Here is a 16432-nt window from a genome sequence, read left to right as displayed (position 1 = left end):
TAAACTCCCGCTCTTCCATCAAAGCTTTAATCTCCTTCATCAAGTTACCATAGGCAGACCTAGCTAGTGAATCATCACGTACTAAATGAAATAACTTCATAAAATTGATGTCATTTCATCACGAAAAATTGCATGCAATGAAGTACTAACCAATACTCCCTATCAAAATATACGATGTTTTTTGACATTGTGATAGCGTCAAAAAATGTCTTATATTTGAAGACGGATAGAGTATTTGTTAAATAAAGTACAAAATATAATATAGTTGATTATTTTTTTATGATGCACAAATGGTCACAATTTTCTTCTTCTGAAATTCGGGTGGTATACAAAATCCGCACTTATCTCGTTTCATCCACTGCCGCACACGCCAAAAACGAGGTAAAATAACCGATTCTTTAACAGCATTCCAGCAATGGAAAGGGGGAAAACAAGAAGCCAGAAATGGAGTTTCAAAATCAGAATAGAAAAATAAATATAAGCAAAAGAAAAATCGTTTTGGACTGGGAAAAAACCCGACCCCTCCCTCCCACAGTAGCAGGAGCTGCCCCCACCACCTACGGCCAACGACACCAAGCCCTCACCGAACCCCTTGGCTTTGTGTTCCCATCTCGCCTCGGTCCTCTGCCAAATCCCCAAATCGCAGCCCCCGATCCGCCGCCGTCCCCGATTCGCCGCCGCCGTTGACCCGCGCAAATGACCTCCGGCCCGCCGTCGCCTTCCGGCAAGGCTTACTCCCGCAAATCTCACGGCCCCGGCCCCAAATCCTCCAAGGCCCGCTCCTTCGACGCTCACAATGGCCCGCTGATCCCCACCGTCACCTTCTCGCTCCCCTCGACGCCGGCCACGCGACGAGAGCTACGGCGCCGCCTCTCCGCGGAGCTCGCACAGGTGCGCGCCGCCTACAAGCGCATAAGCTCCCTCCCCGCTCCCGCCCCCTCCTCCGCGCTCTCCGCCACTGACCCCTCCACCCCGCTCCCGCCGCACCCGTCCGTCTCCAAGCACAAGTCCAAGAAGGGCCCCCCGAACCCGTCCGGCTCGGCGGAGGCGCGGCGCAAGCTCTACGCTCCCGTCTTCAGGAGCTGCGCCGTGGTGCTTGCGAGGCTGATGAAGCACAAGCACGGCTGGGTGTTCAACGTGCCGGTCGACGCCAGTGCGCTTGGCCTGCACGATTACCACACCATCATCACCAAGCCCATGGACCTCGGCACCGTCAAGTCACGGCTGGCCGCCGGGCACTACAAGTCGCCGCGGGAGTTCGCAACCGAAGTCCGTCTGACTTTTCAGAACGCCATGAAGTACAACCCCAAGGGGCAGGATGTGTATTTCATGGCCGAGCAGCTTCTAAATATGTTCGAGGAGAAGTGGCCAGAGATTGAAGCTGAGATGGCACAGCTGTCACCGCAGCCACCTACACCATCATCTGCCCCACCCAAGAAGCAGAAGCAGAGGGAGAGGGAGATGGATAATGCTAGAGTACTAGAGAGGTCTGACTCCACAGCGCATGCTGCACCATTGGAGGCTCCCCCGAAGCCGCACGCTGGTACCGCCAGACCCCCAGTTTTAAAGAAGCCAAAGGCAAGGGATCCTAATAAGAGGGAGATGACGTTCTGGGAGAAGCAGCGGCTTAGTAACGACCTCCAGGACTTGCCAGCCGAGAAGCTCGATAATGTTGTACAGATCATAAAGAAGAGGAACTCATCACTCAATCAGCATGACGATGAGATTGAGGTTGATATAGATAGCTTTGATGTTGAGACATTATGGGAGCTTGATAGATTTGTGACAAACTACAAGAAAAGTATAACCAAGAATAAGCGGAAGGCCGAGCTTTCCGTAGCAAGGCAGGATGAGTCCGACCATGAGCCGGATTTGGAGAAGATTGAGCATGCAAGGCATGATGAGGGAGAGCAGGATCAGATGCGCACAGTACACAATACGGTATGTTTTCTATAGATAGTATAATAGGTGTTTGTGAATTGCTAAGCAATATGGGTACTTACTAGTGTCCTGCAATTACAGATCCCAGAACCAGAAGCAGTTGATGTAGTTGATGTGGTTGATGTTGAACCACCTATGGTTGAAGCTGAACCACATAAGGAAATTGCAGCAGGCAAGACTAAACACACACCCTTAGAGCATTTTTGTAACTATTATTGTTGCCTTCCAGATCAGAACAAATTTGTCGGCTATTACCATAAATGTTATGGTTACTTGTTTGTAGCATATTTTTGTGCAGTGTAAGTGTAACACATAAGTTTTCTCACCTATCAGATGACAATGGGAGATATATGGGTTCATCATCACCTGCTCATTTGGAAGATCAGAAAGGAGACAATGTCGGTAGATCAAGTAGTTCTGGAAGCTCTAGCAGTGAATCAGGGTCTTCCTCCAGTGGTAAACACTCTCGTTTGGCTGAATTTATAACAAGAATAATAAACTGTGCAAGATTCTATACAAGGTATTCTTCAGAAGTATATGCAAAACACATGGTATTTACCTTGAGAAGCATGTGCAGATACGGATTCTGATAGTTCATCAGCAGATGGATCTGATGCCGCACAGTCACCCAAATCGTAACATCTATAGGCCAGGTATATTTTATATTTCCTCACGTTTGTTTTCCAATAATTTTGTTTTTGTATTTTGTCTTGAAATGCATGCAAAACATACCCAGGACACAAAGCATTAACAAGCATAATGAGAAAATCCATGTTTTGGCAAGTTGCTTAGCTTTTGAACCTTTAGTTTTGTAGGAAACACTATATTGACTTAGATTTGTTACTACCTCCGTCCTGGTTTATTGGTCCCCATTGTATTCTGTACCAAAATTTGACCATAAATTTAACTAACAAAATGTTCATGCATGTCACCAAGAATTATATCATTGAAAACTATGTTCAAATATGAATCCAACGATATAATTTTTGCTGACATGCATTAACATTTTGTTAGTTAAATCTTTGGTCAAAATTTGGCACAAATTACAAAGGGGACCAATATACCAGGACGGAGGTAGTACCTGATATGCAGAGGATGCTAACTTACTGATAAATAAGCAGCTAAGTAGATCAAGCCAGTATAACCGATTGTGTTGTACTAGGCTTAACTACCAATAATACAATATTGAGGAAACTACACCACAAGTCCTAAAACTATTTGAGGTGTGTCAAGTTAGTCCCAATACTATGAAAATGCATATCTGGGTCCTAAAAGTTTGCTAAGTGTCACTCGCAGTCCTATCCATGCTACATCAGCTTTGACTTGCACGGGTGGCAGGTTGACTAATGCCATGTGGTGACATTTCTCACAAACCACCCCAAAAGGCCATCTCTTCTACTTTAGTGGCCCTCCTCTTTGCACAAAACCTACCCGGATGCCACTAGCCATCAATCTGACCAAACCATCCATCCCATTCCCCTGATTCTCTCGCACGATCCAGTCGCCACCATCCCACATCTACGCCGCCACTGGTCTTGCTCTCCCACGCGATGGCCCGGACCCCCTCCCCACGCGGCGGCGGCTGCCTTCCCCGAAGGCCGCAGTGCCAGAAGTGCACGCGGGAGGGTGACGGTGGCAGCAAGCAGTAAGCAGCTAAAAAGCACAGACACGGGGACGGAAAGACGGGGTTACGCATACGGGGATACGGGATACGGCATTTTTCAAAAACAGCCATTCGGGGATACGGTGAGTATATATAAAATAAAATAAAAATATGCCATACAATATACAATTAAGACAGAAAATTAATGAGAAAGAGATCATAATAGAGAATAGTGCCCCATTTGGTGTCTCTTTTATCAAGTGATGATTGATTGTTCCTCATCCCCCCATGTCATGTTGTCATTGCAAGCTGCATCCATCTTGCAAAACACATCAAACACAAACAGTACAGAAGATTAGAAGACAAGACATAATTGGAAGACAATGCAAGCATGAGCAGCAGCACCACCAGCATAAGCGGTAGCACAATCAAGCAGCAAGCCAGCAAGCAACATCCAGCAGCACAAGCAAATCTGCAAAATAAAAGAGGAAGAGGTTGAGGAAAGAGGAGAGGGGAGAGGCTACTGGGTTACCTGCGTGGCTGGGAGTAGCACCAGCGGTCGCCGATCGAATCCAGCGGCGACGAGTCCAGGCGGCGGTGGCTTCGATCCAGGAGGCTGGCGGCGCGTTCCAGTGTGACCTGGGAGGCTGGGAGGGTTCACCTCGTCCTTGAGACGAGAGCGTGCGGGAGTTCCTGCAAAATAGGTTAGGTATACTGGGTTGGGCCGAGGCTGTTTTGGGCCAGGCTGTGTCCCAAACGTATTCCGCACGTGTCCCGGCGTATCCCTGTGTTTTTTTCTATTTTTAAAATCGAAATTCGGGGGATACTGCAAAGTTCGCGTATCCCGGCATATCCCGCCGTATCCCTGTATCCCGCCGTATCAGAACGGCAGTTCGGCACTTCCAACCGTGTCCGTGCTTTGTAGGTAAGCAGTAAGCAGGCTCCGGCCTCAGTCCTCCTTCCACCCCGACGCGGAAGTCTGGACGGTTCCGTTCCCACTTCCTCCCCAGCACAGGTGATCCTTCCTGAATGGCGAAGGTAGACGTGTCAAAGTGGTTGCAGCGCGTGCCGCAAGAGTTTATCACGTTCACGACGTTCGGGTCATGTGCACCTTTGAAAGAAGTAAGAAGAACCAGAATGTGATGGTTTGATGGCTGCAAAATTTACTATTTGAAACCACCTATGCCACAAACAGCAGGCATCATGCATACCAGTCTTGTATTATTGTTTTCAGCTTGTAGCTTAGAAATAAAATGGATATGCTAGAGCCTAGAGGATGACCTTGCTCTTGGTCATAGGTAAGACATGATGCAGTAACTTACCTTACATGCTCGTGGAGTAGGTAGGACCACAAGTATATTATTGGATTGCCATGCAATGATGCAGATTATTTAGCTGAGAAGGTTCATATATCTTAAATCATCTATGACACGTAATAATTTACGGTATATTAGTGAAAGAAATAATCATTCCTTTTCAATAAAAGAGGCATCTTGATAATTTCTAGAAAGTCAAAGAAGTTTGCGTATGGTCTTATGGCTTGTTTGGTTTGTGTGCTGGACTCCATGCAACTCCATGGCTGGTAAAAATAGGTGCCTAAAGGTAGCCCCAAAATCAAATGATTTTTGCTTAGTCCTGCGCTGTTGAAGCTGTGGTGTTCGATTAGAGTTCTTTCCTGAGAAAAACACGTAAAGAGCATAACTATGTGTTGTTGGTGAGGAAGCGTAACCATGCGAAGTGCACGTACAATAGATAGCGAAACCACATGACATGTTTCTTTCACGAAAGAAAGAAAGCTGTAGTTTAAATTGATATCTCCTGTGGTAGCGCTCCTCATCAGGTAGCTTCTTGACGCATCCGACGTATCGTTGGAGCATGGATACCTCTCCTCTGCCCGCCTCTGGACAAAGCCAGCATGAGCGGGTGAGTACAACAAGACCGGCCACTGATATCTGCTTCACCAAGGATCACAGTCGTTTTCTTGCAGAGTTGCGACTCATGGCTCGTCAGTTGCAAACACAGATGCCTGATTTCGACCTGCAGTGGCTCCATTGCATCTGCACCGGCAGTGGGCCAGCGATTCTGATAGGGGCTTCTTAACTCTGACGCCCCCTGAATTGCATTTGCGACGGCTCATTTTGGTGGGACTTTGGTGTTCGCATCTGCGACTAGTTCCGAAGGAGGAGAAAAGTTCATCTGTGTGATTAGCTGGAGGAAATGCCATCAGAAAAGAGGAAGGTGCATGCCCCCAGGTGTCTGTTATTGGTGGCCTGCGCCTGGTGGGGAGCAAACTAGGGTGGTAACCAAACATGCTCCAGGCTCGCTCCTGGCAACGTTCCGGCAAGGCTAGTGTGGCCTAAGGCACAATCCCCAAACACCCATTGAAAATGGGGATATTTGGTGTGAATCACTTGCCTTGAATAGTGGTGTCATGTGTCAAGTCCATCACATGATTTTAAGTATAGATTGTATTTAAGTTATAATTCATTTCCCATGTGTTTCTGCTGTAATATACTGCTATGGACTCTTGCTTTTCCAACTAGAAATGTTTGAAAATGATTTAATTTTTACAACAAAAAATATGGCACTCTTTTTTCTACAAGTTGGATTTTAGTACTTCTACAATGCTTATTTGGGATGAGTTTGTCCAAGTTATACATTACAGTGGTCACATATTACAATGCTTATACTCGAACATGTATCAGCCTTTAACTATTCTGTTAAACTTAGTTAGCAGTTATCTTCTGGGGCTCCAGTTCATTTGTTTGTTAAACTCTAAACTACTATAAAATGCCCTCATTGGAAATTGCAAGATACAGTTTAAATACTTAATATTGAGTTCATTTAACATTACCAGCTTTGCTGATTATGGATAACGGCTTTCGAAATAACATAGAGATTGCTACGTGTTTTTTTCCCTATTCTCACAAGCTTTCTATAAATGGTCATGTTGGTCCAGCCTATTGTTACTAGTATAGTTGTAGTGGCTGTCACTAGTATCATCCAAGTGGCAGTTAGTTTTGCACTGTGGACCGAGAATATAAATTTACTCGTAAACTTTGACTAAACTGTTATGAATCCAGCTGTAGTGTTTGTGGCGATGTTTGTCTCGAGTAGCAACCGAAAGAAACATGCTGTGATATTCACAGTGCAGATTCACTAATTAGTAATTACTGTCACAAGCGCATCAGTGCAATGGAAATTCGATCATTGAATACTGGTATTGGACTACTGCAATAAAACATTCCTAATTTGCGGGTGAACTTTTGAGAAGTTGCTCAAATTATTGAAAGTAGACAGGGATAATTTTCATACTATCTGAATCTTCTTGAGCTAGGGCTGCTACATTTTCTTTCGTTCGGCTTGTTTCTATATTGGACTAGATCGAGAGCCTATATGCATTAGAATAACTAATGTATCCAAATTTGCCTGCATATGATTTGTTAAAATCATTAGACCTGGCATCAAAACTAAGTGCAACAATTTTGGTGTGTGCCTACTTCATTTGATAAAAAAGCATGTGCCATGGAACACACTATTTTCAATCCATATGTAAATATACAATATGCTCCCTCCGTCCCATAATATAAGAGCATTTTTGATACTTACTATATTATGGGACGGAGGGAGTAGATGATTTGCATACTTTTTGAGATTTTCATTATCCTATATAAAATACTCCCTCCGTCCCATAATATAAGAGCGTTTTTGACACTACAACGCTCTTATATTATGGGACGGAGGGAGTACCTAAATATAAGACGTTTTGGCAGTTCAAACAGTCCGGTTGCAAAAGCGCAAACATACTGCATTACTGAAAATTTAAATTTTCACGGGCCACTATCTAAAAGTTACTCCCTCCATTCATTAAATATAAGATGTTTTGGATATTTCAGTATGGACTACATACGGACTGAAATGAGTGAACAAACACACTAAAACGTGTCTATATACATCCGATTCATAAAAATGTTACAGCATACTATTATATTTGTGAACTGAGGGAGTAAAATTTGGAACTGTGGCATTGACGTACTTGTGCTGTCCAAAACGACACCTAAATTTTGCCTTTTGAGATTTTTGTATGAAATTATCACGACATGGTTGTCACAGATTCATCTCACAACAAATATTCTTGGCAATTAGTGTTACTTCTGCATATCTATTTCATGTTTCAACCTTTTGTTGAGATTAATGTCCAAAAATACATTTGAGCAGAGCATTAATTTTTTTTGAATATATGTTGTGACGCAAGCACAACAAAGTGCATGCGGTTTGTTATCTAAAATGTATCTAGCCCTGTGTGCAGTCTTTAGAATGATAGAAATCTTATGGTCCAAAATGATGAACCTAACATCTCCTGTTTCCTTACGTTTGCAGATCTTAACGTCAGACAGAAGATGATGATAACCTGTAAGTTCACCAAAGATTCTGGCATGATATTTGCCGACACGATTCAATGTTGCCGTCTGTAAATTTTGGTCATGTAGGGAAGCCTAACAACAACTGCTGCTGTCCGTGTTGCTGTTAGGTCTTTTTAGCCTCATAGTGGATGCCGGAGATCACGCATGCATTTCATGCGTCTGTACCATTATTTGCAGTTATGTAACTATTGTAGAGCGCTGCGTTTACTTAGTCATTCGCTGGAAGTTATCTGACAATTGGATAGAAGACACCTGCAAATTGGGCAAGTAAAGACAGCCGGTGAAGACCAGGAACCTGGAGACCTCGCCCTGTTGTAAGATTGTAAAATTGTTATAGGTGGTTAATTCCTTTTGTTTTATTTTGGAACTAGCTAGTCTGTAATTTATGTTGTGTCGGAATAGCATGGATAATTCATTTCCCCATTGCTCTGGTTGCTCTAAGCTGAAACATTTTACCCCAATGTGGAGGCAGTAGAAAAGTAGCACAATCGTTTTGCTTTTCTGAAGATGGGGCAGGGGCGACCTGATCTCATGATTCTGAGTTTGTCTCCCCACATTTCCAATTGGTTTCACTTTATTATGCGGTGAATAAGTTGTGCTATGCAAATCCGTTTTACTAGTTTGTTTCCCTGCAAAATGGTCCGACTGACAGTGGACCTCGCCTTTGACCTGGCCTTTTTTGTGGCCATCTCATCGGCTGGACGCGTTGACGTGTGCATAGCAGCGTTGTTATCCTAGCCCGTAAACCTCCCACACCACACCTCCAAAGCTCGAAACTGCTCCACCGGCCAAATGGTCCCGCTTGGGCGCCTTCCGGCGCTGCCGCTAGCGCGTGGCTCCACGCGCCGCCGCCTCCTCGCCGCCGGGGCCTCCGCCGCCTCACCGCTCCCATGGCCGGGCCTTCACACCTGGCGCCGGGCCCCTCCCAGCGACCTCCGCTCGTGGGGCCCCAACGGGCCCTGCGCCCCGAACACTGACAAAGCGGGACCTCCAGAAGCCGCCGCCGGAGTTGGCCACGGCTCGTCCTTGGCCGAGATGGGCGCCCTCGTGCTGTCCACCGCCGACCCCCTCGCCAAGGCGCACCTCACCCACGCCGCCTTCTCCCGGTGGGCGGCAGGCGGGCTCCCCGTGGGCCTCGCCCGGGCCCCGGACCACCCCGCCAGGCCGGAAAAGCCCCTCGCGGTAAATGCTCCATCCACCTTGTTGCTCTCTTCGTCGAGGCATTTCATCGAGCAAGTTGGGCGTGTGGTGCTCTTGCTGCTGCAGGTGACTCAGAAGGAGGTCCCCACGCACAAGGCGATGGGGGTGCCGCTAAACGCGTACATGCTCCACAACCTGGCGCACGTCGAGCTCAATGCCATCGACCTTGCTTGGGATACTGTGGTGCGGTTCTCGCCGCTCCGGGACACCCTGGGAGATGGCTTCTTTGCGGACTTTGCGCGTGTGGCTGACGATGAGAGCCGGCATTTTCGGTGGTATTCACAGCGGCTTGCCGAGCTTGGGTTCAGGTGAGTGCCCGAAGAACGCGGCAGTGTGAATATTGAATTGATGTGAAATCTCTGTCCACTGATAGTTCTGCCTGTTGTCCTGTTGTCTACTTGTCATATGTCATAGTTTTCTGTATGAGCTATGTCAGATTGTTGTAAATCTGTAACAGTTTTTGTGGACAGATATGGTGATATGCCTGTCCACAATCTTTTGTGGAGGGAGTGTGCAAAATCCGCAAGTGATGTTTCTGCACGGATGGCAGTTATACCTCTAGTACAGGTGCCAGATCCTCTTCCTTCTCTGTTACACTGTCAAAAAGACATTGTCATAACCTGCTCAATTTGAACCATGAGTCTCCGAATCTTTTTAGATGACAGTATTTGGTGAAGAATTTCGATTTAGTATATACTTGACGAATATGTTGATGATTAGAACCTTAATAGGAAGCTAGAGGCCTTGATGCTGGACCAAGACTAGTCCAAAAGTTAATTGGCTTTGCGGACCATAGATCTGCAGACATTGTGGCAAAAGTAGCAGAGGAAGAGCTTGCACATGTTTCTGTAGGTTTATATTGGTTCCTGAAAGTATGCGAAATGATGGGCCGTGTCCCTGGTGCTGCTTTTAGAGGTTAGGTTGGTTCTTTATGATCCACTAAATACAATCTCATGAAATTATGTTGATTCATGGATTGTTCTCTTTAACATCCCAGATCTGATAAAGGAGCATGATGTTGTAATGAGGGGTCCATTTAACTATCAGTCTCGTGATGAAGCTGGTATACCTCGAGAATGGTAAGCTTTAACTAAACTGTGACTGAATCTTGAAGTATTGCATGTATATATGAATAAGTCGTATTGTTGATGTTTTTCAGGTATGACGAGGCGCTTAAACCTGAAGTTGCAAGCAATCTTTCAGAGGTGAGGGACCATTTATTGTTTATCCGGTGTGTTTTGATGTATCTAACTTGTGGTATGTACCTCACAGGTGCATGATAGGCTAGCATGTGTTGTTGAGATGGAGAAAGAGAATGCTAGTTTGAATGGCTAAAATCTCACCTGATGAATACTTGAGAGACTTGGTAGGTACTACACAGATATTCTAGCACACTGATACCTTTTTCTTGGTTTATTTTGATGCTAACCACCACCAAGCTGCTTACATCCCTGACTAACCTTGGTTAGGTTGGTCACCTTGTCCTTCGTCTATATTCTACTTATTGGACCTTTTCAATTTGACATGCATGATCACATCTATTATGTCGCATTATCATTATGGAAATTATGGAAAAGATAAGAAACTTTTTCTTTTGTTATGCTAGTATGCATCAGCTGATTGAGCTATATGTGCACTTTGAATGATTGTAGGAAAAAAAACTCACTAAGTGTTCAAGTTGTTGACAGTGGGTCCTGCCTGCCAGTTGGCTTCACAAGCCAGGGATTAGGGACGCACAAAGTTTCCTTAGCCTCAAAGTTTTTGATGGGCTACAAACCCATAATTAGGAATGCAAGTTGGGCAGGGGTATCCCCTGCCCCATCCTAGTTATTTTGCTTCACAACTAATACAAGGACTATGGACAACAATTAGCAGGAAGTAAACCACCAATTGAATGAAATGGATGGATGCATTGATTGAGCCACTTTCATCCCCTTTGCCAGAATAGCGATCCTGAAAAAATTACAGTCTAATATACACCTGCTCAAACATCAAGGACAAAATGTACCTGCATATTCTTTTTTATGTATGTGCATTCCACAACACGCAACATGCAGACCTCATGTAGTAATTTTTCCTTATTTTTTTTACTCAATATAAGTTTGAATCTTCACTGAAGTTTCATTTGTTGGCTTCGTTCTCAAATGGGACGTGCATCTTTTGCCCTTATATTTTGATCGGTTAACTAAAGTAAGAAAGCATTTGCAGTAGGAAACTCTCCTAATGTTTTCGCGGTAAAAATAGAAAGCATTAGCTCAATACCATCCAAAGTAAGGATGTCATGTGGGGCCTGAGGCCACATGCTAGTGACACCATGGATGATATTCTCTTCCGTGATCTTTGTAATGATACCGAGCAATATTGCCCTTTAAAGCAAGCTTCTGGTATCAGGATGAACACAAATCCAGTTTTGTTCTTTCCTTGTCACGTACACATCTGTTTCTCCAATGAGTTGATGACACGACACGCAATTGAACAAATCATCGTAGACTTCTGCTGCTAAACACCCATTGCTGTCTTCAGTTCGGAAAAATGATGATAGTTGTGTATTTACTTTCGTGAATGCTCAGGCTAGCTGGAGTGGTGTTTGCCAAGTTGCCGCCCCAAGGCAACAGATGCGGAAAGGCCTCAAATTTGCACGGTCCGTGACCTGTACAGTAGTCATCAAGACTCTTACCAGCTGGAGACATAATTTGCTGCTGGGAGGCGAGGTGTTGTTGGCCTGAACTGCAATAGTTGAAGAACAATGGACAACATGGTGACCAGTTCATGTCAGTTACAGTTCAGTGTGAAAGCCAAACGTTTCACATTCTGTGATGTATCAGCGGATATGTGTTACAGTTGACCACGATGCTATTTAAATCAATATATACAGTTCTGAAATTCTGTCTCACTGAGCTTTCCTCCGCCATTTTCTAGTGTTCCGATTTTGCCAGGGAGCATTTGAGTTTGTTGAGTATCTGTCTGGAAAGGAAGTGGAATAATCGAGTTGGGATGATCTGGCCAGCGGCCGTGTGTACCGGAGAGACCAAACGGGCACGTGGGAGCCGGTGGCGCAACCGCCACGGCCGATCGCACGCCGCCCACTTCCAACCCCGCCCGCCGTGTCATACTATGATTAGTCCAATGTCCCCAGACTAAACCCACCCGGTCGCGCGCCGGCACGCGTCTCCGGTCGCCGGCGTCGTCACGCATCCCCCAAAATACAGCCGCCTCAGCGGTCAAACACTGACGTCGCACCAACACATCTCGTCACCGGGCCGTTGCAGCTGCCCACGGGGTCCTTCCGGGCAGCTTCCCTGGCCATCTCGGCCGTCCGTTTGCCTACCGACGGCCCGGGATTGCCCTTGCCGGAATTCCTCGCTGCCGCCTGCCCGCTGCGGCGCATTATTGCCGACCTTGCCGCACGCGGATAAATCAAACTCGCCGCGCCGGAAAGCGACCGCAGAGCCGGCCCGTCTCCTCTCCTCTCCTCCCTGACGCTATATAGCTACTCGTACTGTGTTCCCCACGCCTAACCACTCCGACGCGTGACAGCCGCCGGCGCCGATCTGACCAGCCTCGCTTCGCCTGCCTCGTACGCGCGCCGGGGAAAGGGAAAGTGAAAAGGGAAGAGGATCAGGGGAAGATGTGCTGCTGTTGCGGCGGCGACGACCGCGACCACGAGCACGGCTGCCGCCCGCTCGGGTTCCTGCTCGGCCTGCCCTTCGCGCTCCTCGCCGTCCTCGTCTCCATCGTCGGCGCCATCATCTGGATCATCGGGTACAGAACCTTTTTCTGCTTCCTCGTTCTGCGATTTCGCTACCGACCTGGCTGTTGGTCTGATGTGTGTGATCCGCTGGTGCGTGCTGTGTAACAGGCTGCCCATCTCGTGCATCTGCCCGTGCTGCCTGTGCGTGACGCTGCTGCTGGAGGCGGCGGTGGAGCTCGTCAAGGCGCCGCTCCACGTCATGACGTGGTTCACCTCCAAGATACCCTGCTGATTCCTCGGTGACCAGGAACCGCTCGCTCGCCCCCCTCGCTTATGTCTTAGTCGGCGTTGCACATGTCCGCAGATTCTTGTTGTTTTTTTCCCCTCGAAACATATATGTTCGCAGATTGATCGGCGTATATTTCGCACCATGGCTGATGGTTCCTGCTCGTTTTCCCCTTTGCTTCGATCGTTCCTGTGATCCCTTCCGGATGCTTGATGATTGTGACTTCACTTTTCGTGACTGTTAGCGACTGCCTGTAGTTCTGTTTCCGTCAGATTCTTCGGCTGTTATTTGTCGGCGATTGCTATGGACACGATGTCTACCATGTGCTCTTGTTGATGTTGATCACTGGGCTTCTGCCTTAAGAGTATCTATACAACCGGACATCGCAAATCCGCCCCCCAATCCTACTCTTTTAGAGCAACTCTAACCGGACATCGCAAATCCGCCCCCCAATCCTACTCTTTTAGAGCAACTCTAACCGATCCCCTAAAGTTCTCTGATCTCCTAGAGGTCTATAGAGGAGTAACATTTTACTCCTCTAATCAGTACCTAGCCGGCGTCTAAATATACTTGACGCCCGCGCGGCCGAGTAAAAACTGGTCCGCCTCTTTCTCCCGCACTTACGGATGATTCCTTCCCGCGGCCGCTGTCCCACGCGCCGCCGTCTGTCACTTATGACTACCTTGTCGCCGGAATGGGTTGCCAAGACCCTTTCGCCATCCCGTTGGCCACTGCTGCCAGCTTATCCCCGCCAGAAACCAACCCTGCGCCGTCGCTTGCATCGAAAAAGAGGTTGGGGGATCTTCACCGGTCGGAAGCATCGGCTCCAACCGCGAAAGTCCGCCGGGGTGGCCACTGCCTATCCAACGACTGTCGATTGCCCTCCCCTGCTTCCGCCGATGGCAAGAGAGCTAGGAAACCTACGGCCGCGGCGTCGGCTCTCGCCGAGGGGGCCGCGAAGAAGAAGAAAAAGTTGGGGGCAGATGGTTCTTTTTTGCGTGAGACAAGGGAAGTGGGTTTTCTTTGTGCGTGTGGGGAGGCGGGGGGATGGTTTTTCCTAGGGAGGATCAAATGGAGGGGAGCAGGATGTACCAAGCGCAGTCCCCAGCTTTCCTTTAACGGTAGAGACACGGTTAAAAAAACTTACTACTATTAATTATCGCATCCTGAATTAAGTGTATGACTAAGTAATTGATTTCAATGATGACTCGTGTATTAATGGATTGATGTTCAAATCTTGCTTTTTTTTGCTTTTCTCTCTCTTTTCTTTTTTGTGTGAGGCAATGGAGGTGGGTTTTTTCGTGACCCCATTCCCCCTCCTGCGTCGCCGCCCGCGTGGCGGATGGGAGGGCTCGCCTTCTTCGCCGTCAAGCCCCCTCCTCCTCCCTCACCCCCCCTCGGCCACAAGGGGGCTCGGCCGGGCAAAGCTTGACCGGGCCGGCAGCGGCGGGGCTCTCTCATTCTTCAGCGGTCTGTGGTGCGGCCGTTCCCTTCGGCTGGGGCGCAGCGCGGGCGCCGGGCGCCGCGGCGTCGCGGTGGCGTGCTAGGTGATGCTAGCGTGGCGGCGGCGCGACAGGTGGTGGTTCGCGCGGTCAAACGACCCTAGGTCGTCGAACGGCGGGTGCTGGCGGCGGAGGTGATCGATGGCCTGCCCGCGGGCGTGTGGAAGCGGGGTTGTGGTCGTTGGCGTATCTATCTAGCTTCGGACAGGGGTGGCGGGGCTTCGCGAGAGTGGTCGATCGGGGGGGGGGGGGGGGGACTGGCTGGCTCAGATGCGGTTGCTCGGCAGCTATGAATGGCTCCCCGTCTCGATCTGGGATGCCCAAATCTGGTGGGGCGGCGCCGCCTTTCCCGGGTCCGATGGTCGGCAGTTGGCCGGCATCGTGGACTGGCCGCCGGTATAGGAGTTTGACTTGGTCCGCTGATACGTCTCCAAAGTATCTATAATTTATGAAGTATCCATGCCTTGTTTACAATAATTTCATATGGTTTTGGTGCACTTTTATATGATTTTTATGGACTAACTTATTGATCCAGTTACTAGTGTGAGTTTTTTTTGCATGTTTTTTGTTTCGCAGAAAAACAATACCAAACGAAGTCCAAACGCGGTAATTTTTTACGAAGATTTTTTTGGAATATATGTGATTTTTGGGGAAAAGAATCAACGCAAGACGGTACCCGAGGGGTCCACAAGGCAACATGAGGCACCCTAACCCCATGGGCGCGTCCCCTTGCCTCGTGGGCACCTCGTAGGTCGGTTGGAGCCCTTTTTCGCCGCAAGAAAGATATTTTCTGGAAAAATCCCCTCAAAATTTCATCCAATCAGAGTGACAGATCTCCGAGAATATAAGAAATGGTGAAGGGCTCTGAAAACAGTCGCGAGAAACAGAAGACAACAGAGAAATCCAATCTAGGGGAGAACTCCCTCCTTCCCCGGAGGGCCAAGGAAGAAGAAGAAGGTGTCCCTCCCCCCTCTCCTACGGTGGCGCCGGAACACCGTCGGGGACATCTCCTCCATCACCATCACCACCAACTTCTCCTCCGTTATCATGGTGATGTGTGAGTAGTTCACCCTCGGGGCTGAGGGTATGTACCAGTAGCTATGTGTTTGATCTCTCTCTCTCTTGATCTTGATTTGGCACGATCTTGATATACCGCGAGCTTTGTTAATATAGTTGGATCATATGGTGTTCTTCCCTCTCTATCTTGTTGTGATGAATTGAGTTTTTCCGTTTGAGGTTTCATTATTATCGGATTGAATATTTTGGATTTGAGATCAATTGATGTATGTCTTGCATGTGGATACCCGTGGAGACAATGGGGTATTCTATTGAGTCACTTGATGTATATTTTGGTAATCAACTTGCGGATTCCCGAGGTGACAATGGGGTAATCTAGGCACATTGGTTGATAAATGTTTTCGTCCTACTTTCTCCGATAGAAACTTTGGGGGGCTCTTTGAAGTTCTTTGTGTTGGATTGAATATTATGAATCTGAAATTGTTTGATGCATATCGAATAATTAAGTCTCCGATACTTGTGGTGACATTGGAGTATCTAGGTGACGTTAGAGTTGATTGATGCATATCACACGGTGTTACTTTAGTACGAACACTAGGGCTATTTGTGGCACTTATAGGGATGGCTCAATAGATTGATCGGAAAGGATAACTTTGAGGTGGTTTGCTACCTATAACAATTTCATCTTATGTTCTCCGCTATTGATAAGAACTTTGGAGTGATTCTTTGTCGCACGTTGAGGGATGGTTATATGATTCAATTATGTTA

The 16432-nt window shown here is 47.3% G+C and overlaps 3 protein-coding genes across 6 annotated transcripts; all 3 read left to right on the top strand.

Annotated features, from left to right (window-relative positions):
• The first annotated feature begins 539 nt into the window (after positions 1 to 539).
• Positions 540 to 8466, top strand: LOC109777053 (transcription factor GTE3, chloroplastic). Its single transcript, XM_020335706.4, has 5 exons — positions 540 to 1941; positions 2023 to 2113; positions 2275 to 2397; positions 2519 to 2594; positions 7925 to 8466. Exons 1-4 carry the CDS (start codon positions 697 to 699, stop codon positions 2578 to 2580), a joined length of 1521 nt encoding a protein of 506 aa, XP_020191295.1. The 5' UTR covers positions 540 to 696; the 3' UTR covers positions 2581 to 2594; positions 7925 to 8466.
• Positions 8467 to 8670: 204 nt separating this feature from the next.
• On the top strand, positions 8671 to 12051 carry LOC109777054 (uncharacterized). 4 transcript variants are annotated; one of them, XM_020335707.3, is made up of 8 exons: positions 8673 to 9150; positions 9235 to 9476; positions 9639 to 9735; positions 9900 to 10083; positions 10166 to 10247; positions 10328 to 10373; positions 10441 to 10534; positions 11739 to 12051. In XM_020335707.3, the coding sequence occupies exons 1-7, from the start codon at positions 8761 to 8763 to the stop codon at positions 10501 to 10503; spliced, it is 1104 nt and encodes a 367-aa protein (XP_020191296.1). In that variant the 5' UTR covers positions 8673 to 8760; the 3' UTR covers positions 10504 to 10534; positions 11739 to 12051. The 4 variants fall into 4 exon arrangements, 3 of the variants coding, with proteins under 3 accessions (XP_020191296.1, XP_020191297.1, XP_073366202.1); XM_020335708.3 differs by having other exon boundaries at positions 10441 to 10538; XM_073510101.1 differs by having other exon boundaries at positions 10441 to 10538; positions 10821 to 12051.
• Positions 12052 to 12590: 539 nt separating this feature from the next.
• LOC109777052 (signaling peptide TAXIMIN 1) lies at positions 12591 to 13377 on the top strand. Its single transcript, XM_020335705.4, has 2 exons — positions 12591 to 12930; positions 13028 to 13377. Exons 1-2 carry the CDS (start codon positions 12797 to 12799, stop codon positions 13149 to 13151), a joined length of 258 nt encoding a protein of 85 aa, XP_020191294.1. The 5' UTR covers positions 12591 to 12796; the 3' UTR covers positions 13152 to 13377.
• The last annotated feature ends 3055 nt before the right edge of the window (positions 13378 to 16432 follow it).

Source organism: Aegilops tauschii, chromosome 3 (assembly GCF_002575655.3).
Source record: "Aegilops tauschii subsp. strangulata cultivar AL8/78 chromosome 3, Aet v6.0, whole genome shotgun sequence".
Lineage (NCBI taxonomy): Eukaryota > Viridiplantae > Streptophyta > Magnoliopsida > Poales > Poaceae > Aegilops > Aegilops tauschii.
The sequence above is the reverse complement of the archived record's forward strand: the minus strand, read 5'-3'. Positions and strand labels throughout refer to the sequence as shown.